Here is a 5,040-nt window from a genome sequence, read left to right as displayed (position 1 = left end):
CATCCCAAGGGAAAGGAGGAGAGGAAATGGCCTCAAAGTGCCCCAGGGCAGGTTCAGAGCAGAGAGCAGAAACAATTTGTCCCTGCAGGAGTGGTCAGGCCTTGCAATGAGTGTCCCAGGGAGGTGGTGGAGTCCCTGTGTGTGGGAGTGTCCCAGAGGGGTCTGGATGTGGCCCTTGGGGATGTGGATTAGGGGTGATTGTGGTGGTGCTGGGTGAGGGTGGCACTGGATGATCCTGGAGGTCTCTCCCAGCCTTGGTGATTCTGGGAAACAGCAGAAAATGGCACAAGCACAAGGACGAAATACTCTGAGGGCTTAAACTTACAATTCATCTGCTCCAAGGCTTAACAACTTGAGGGCTGTGAGGAGTCTCCACGATGGTCCATCCCAGCCGAAGGTCAGGTTTCTAAAAAGTCCAAAGTGACAAGAAAGTGTAAGGGAGCTTTTACAGTGTGACAGTTTTCCTCCTGGCAAGGGGAGATCTCAAGCTTTGATACTGGTGTTTACAAGTTCTACATCCTCTCACAAGTATATTGGTTTGTTAAAAAATAAAAAAATCCCAAGTTATAATTTTTTGCAGGATTTTGATACCAGAAGCAAAATTTGCCCCCTAGAAAATATTAAAAAGAAAGCTCCCCAGGAAAGAAAGAACCCCCAGACACCTACTCTAGGAAATCATGATCCTTTAGAATGGACAGTTTTGCCTTTCTCTGCTTGTCCAGTGGTGGAAGATATCTGAGGAGAGTATCTGCACAAAAACACATTTTAGATATTTCAAGAAATGCTACACAGAAGGAAGCACAGCCATCAGTTCTGAAATAGCACTGCAAGTCTATTTTTCAAGGTTGAAAGAAACAACCACCAACAACCTGCTTCTCAGAAGTGCTTTCAGTGACATTCCATAAATCCAACCTGATGAGACATAAACGCTGCTGTGAGGGTTATCCCTGGCCACAAATCCATATTCCAGGAGCAGCCTCTGGTTATCATGAGGTCCATAGTTGATAAAAACTTCTCCATATTTCTTGCACTGGGAAGTTGCCCGAATTTCGTAGCTCCTTGTCTGCTCATTAAATGCAGCCTTTACCTACGTGGAGTTAAAAAAGAAAAAGGGTTTATTATTCTTGGCAGATTGAAAAAAGGAACCAAACCTCGAATATTAAGATCCAAAAGTACCGATCATTTCTCTAACTCTGGAAGAAAAGTGTTTCAGAGGCCTGTGAACTGAATTTGAACCGTGGAATCACAGAATCCCAGAATGGTTTGGGTTGGAAGTGGTCTTAAAGATCATCTAATCCACCCCCTGCCATGGGCAGGGACACCTTCCACTAGCCCAGGTTGCTCCAAGTTTATCCAACGTGGCCTTGGACGCTTCCAGGGATCCAGGAGCAGCCACAGCTTCTCTGGGAATTCTATCCCAGCCCCTCCCCACCCTCACAGGGAAGAATTCCCTCCCAATATCCCACCTAACCCTGCCCTCTGTCAGTTTGAAGCCATTCTCCTTTGCCCTGTCACTCCAGTTCCTGATGATCTTTACCACAATCATCTTTATTCAGCTGCCTTGGGCTGAGTTACAAACCCCAGTGTGTTTATGACCCACAAGTCCTCCCCCTCCACGTGTTCCCAAACTGACATTTCTCCCACTGTGAGATCCCTCCCCGACCTCCCCACGCTCCTGATCCATCCCATAAATGCCCTTTGCATTGAGGCAGTGCATTTCCAAATCAAAAAACAAAAAATAAATCAAGTGATCCCCTTTTTTTAGTTTCTTTACCTGAACATTTGGGCTGTGGTTTAGCAGGTCTAAATACGGTGCCAGTGCATAAACATCTGGCTGCAGAGAAAAACACTCCCTCTGGGGCTGCTTCATGTAGATTGTCCTGGTGTTAACAGTGCACCAAGCCCACTCCAGAGCACTGCAGGTAAAAATGCTTCCCGTGTCCTCAGCAAACAAAGGCTGCAGGGAGGAGAAAAAACCCTTGGAAGACAAATAGAGCTCATGGATGGTTGTTCTCTGCTCCTGAGCCTTCCTCCTTAAAGGTTCTGGGAGGAGATTCACCACGTGCTGCTCCCAACCAACAGGGCAAGTGTAAGCCTCGGGTAAAACATCCAGGTAGGGCTTCCAGGGGGATTCGTGGCCAGCGTGTTTCTCTGCTATTAAAAACGTGCACAGCGCCATCAGAGGAGATACAGGAGGCTTCCAGCTATCAGAAAACAACAGAGAAATCAAAATAAAGAGACCGGCGCAGCAGACACTCAGAGGTGAGGCGGGAATTGGGGGTTTTATCTCTCGAAGGGTTCTTTGAGGTGTCATAAATAGCTTCTATTTCAAGCTGCTTTGTAGTTCCCCCTCCCCAAGCCCTCTGGATGGTTTCAAAGGGGCAATAAAAGATGGTTTGGAAATAAGAACTTCAGGTTCACCACATGGATTGGTGTGTTTTTTTGGGGTGGGGTGGGGTTTTTTAGGATATACAAGGACTCAGTGTCCAGCAGAGGGCTTTGTTCTGAGTTTTCTAAAAGGCCATGTCCCTGTGACTGCTCTGCAACCCCTTTTTATCTTCCTTCTCCCACTGAAGCTTACCCACAAATTCCCAGGAAATCATTCCTAAGTGATATTCACGTCCAAGCTGGCTCTGAGGCAGGACAATGTGCTTTAATCTGCTGAGCTAAAAGGGGATGCTCTAAGCCCAAACCTTTCCAATCTGAGCATTCCACACCCAGGGAAGGCCACAAAAAATCCCTGGTGCCGCTCAGGGAACGCGGCTGAAAGCTCTACCACCACTTCAGATGATTCATCTCCTGATGCACCACCCACACTCCAGGCCAGCTTGTCCATCAGGTGTCACTTTTCACTCACTTCTTAATGTATCCTCCCAGGCAGCTGCTAAGGACAGTGCTTGTGGTGAGCAAACACCTCTCAGGCAGCGAAATGATGAGATTCCCTGCCTTTGAGGGGAGAGGAGAAAAAAAAAATCACACACAAAGAACGGGAAAAGTCAAGTGTGAGTGGCTCATTTCGTACTCCTGGGGGAAGTGGAATGGTTTGAAGAGTCCCAGCCCAGGGAAGGAGGACAATTGCAGTCAGCACAAACCCCTCACTGTTCACAGCAATCCCTTTCTCTGCACTGGATTTATTTCAGATTAGGTCTCTCAAACAGCTGAATCTCCCTCAGCACAGCAGAACGTGGCAGGGATATTTCAGGTCGTGGCTGCCCTGACCTTGCTTGCCAAGCTGCTGTGTGGAAATCAACTTTCATGCCTGGCTGGAGCCACATGTGCCCCCACTGCTGCAGGGAGAGGGCACGTGGAATGGAGTCAATGCTCTTCCCATTCATCTCCTGGTTTTCCCTGCCTTGCTCCAGTTGGGTTTAGTGGATAAGAACACACACAGCTTCTGTGCCAACATCCAAAAGGCAAAGAATTTTTTCCTATTATTCCCCTTGCCTCTTGGAAATGCTTGAGAAATTACGTCCCTGTTAATTAGTCCACCACCACAGAGGTTTCAAAGTGAAGGTTGAGAGGCCAGAAATCACATTCACAGCAGGGCTTGTGAAGACCCTGCCTGCAACCCTGAGCTTTTTGCTTCTTGCAAAGATCATTTCACCTCCAAAGAACCCAAGGAGCTCCTGCACCAGAACCAACACCACTGACCTGAAGAGCTTTTGTTGCCATCAGTCCTCTTCCTGTCTCTGAAGCGGGAACAAAAGGAGCACGAGTGAATACACGTGCATGTGTGGAATCAGCAATAATTTTCTCTGGCTCATTCTCTTCTTTCCACTCTCTCTTTAATATTGCAAAAAAAATTTGGAAACGTAACCTACTTAAAGAGGAAAAAATGCAATATATACCTTTACTGTTTCTGTTCAGTTGTTGTTTACTGTTTCTGGTCAGTTGGTGTTTTGTTTCTGTTCAGTTGACACCCACGTGCATTTGTCAAATATCCTTAAAACTCTAATAGTGACTGGATTTTTTCCTGATGCCAGCCAGGCGTAAAAACTTACATCAGTGATCTACCATTCTTAGAAGAATCAGAAATTTGTACCATCAATAAAAAAATTAAGACATTACCCCTGAACTCTGCTGGTCTTAAAATGCTGTCTTCAAATCCTCTGTCTTTTAGCCACTTCTTAAGTTTAACGTATTCCAGCTTGTGACTGCAGTTGACTAAAAATAAATTAAAAAAAAAAAAAAAAAAAAAAAAAAAAAAAAAAAAAAAAAAAAAAAAAAAAAAAAAAAAGAAAGATTAAATCTATAAAAGGCTATAATTTCCTGTTGGGAAAATAAAGGAAATTAAAAAAATTCACTGTATAGTCAGACACACTGTATCTTGGACATTTCAGAGCATAAAAAAATAGCAAGAAAGGCTCCCTTAGAACTAACTTACTAAATTCTGGGCCTCTGGGCACTGGGAGGTCTCAGAATTGTGTGAGTTATTTAGCATATTTAAGGAATTTTAAGAATAATGTAGTACTTGTCACGAGCCAGAAAAGAGAGCTCACAATATTCACCAGGCTGTGCTTGTGATTGTCAACTAATGCTACAATATTTGCACATTAAGAAAATGTAACATTTATTAATATCATTTTCAAAACACAAGGGTGTTTGGAAATCATAGAATATCATGAGTTGGAAGGGAACCCATCGGGACCACTGAGTTCATCTCCTGGCCAGGACAATTCCAACAATCCAACCACGTGCCTGAGAGCAAATAACCACAAAGGTGTTTGCAAATATAAAACACGGAACACCACCTTGATTATTTAACTTTCAGGGGTAATACCTCCATCCACAAAACCCTGCAAGTGTTTTCTTCTTCTCTTGCGACCCGTCCGACCTCTGTTTTTCTTCATATTAAGCAACGGATTTTGCTTTGTTTAGACGACCTGAATCAAAAATAGTTAAAAAAAAAAAAAGTTACTTACAAATGTTTAAAGTACTGTTCAAATCGTTCCCTGTGAGGGTGGGCAGGCCCTGGAACAGGTTGGGCAGAGAAGCTGTGGCTGCCCCTGGATCCCTGGAAGTGTCCCAGGCCAGGCTGGA

At 44.7% G+C, this 5,040-nt stretch overlaps 1 protein-coding gene across 1 annotated transcript; it reads right to left on the bottom strand.

Moving 5' to 3' along the window:
• Window positions 1-304: 304 nt before the first annotated feature.
• On the bottom strand, window positions 305-4,883 carry LOC114070968 (SET domain-containing protein 4-like). Its single transcript, XM_027908602.1, has 8 exons — window positions 4,781-4,883; window positions 4,069-4,164; window positions 3,652-3,689; window positions 2,858-2,946; window positions 1,775-2,204; window positions 913-1,087; window positions 667-748; window positions 305-406 (listed from the first exon to the last, which is right to left on the bottom strand). Exons 1-8 carry the CDS (start codon window positions 4,848-4,850, stop codon window positions 322-324), a joined length of 1,065 nt encoding a protein of 354 aa, XP_027764403.1. The 5' UTR covers window positions 4,851-4,883; the 3' UTR covers window positions 305-321.
• Window positions 4,884-5,040: the final 157 nt, after the last annotated feature.

Source organism: Empidonax traillii, unplaced genomic scaffold (assembly GCF_003031625.1).
Source record: "Empidonax traillii isolate 1590-97213 ecotype Southwest subspecies unplaced genomic scaffold, ASM303162v1 scaffold1767:size76612, whole genome shotgun sequence".
Lineage (NCBI taxonomy): Eukaryota > Metazoa > Chordata > Aves > Passeriformes > Tyrannidae > Empidonax > Empidonax traillii.
The sequence above is the reverse complement of the archived record's forward strand: the minus strand, read 5'-3'. Positions and strand labels throughout refer to the sequence as shown.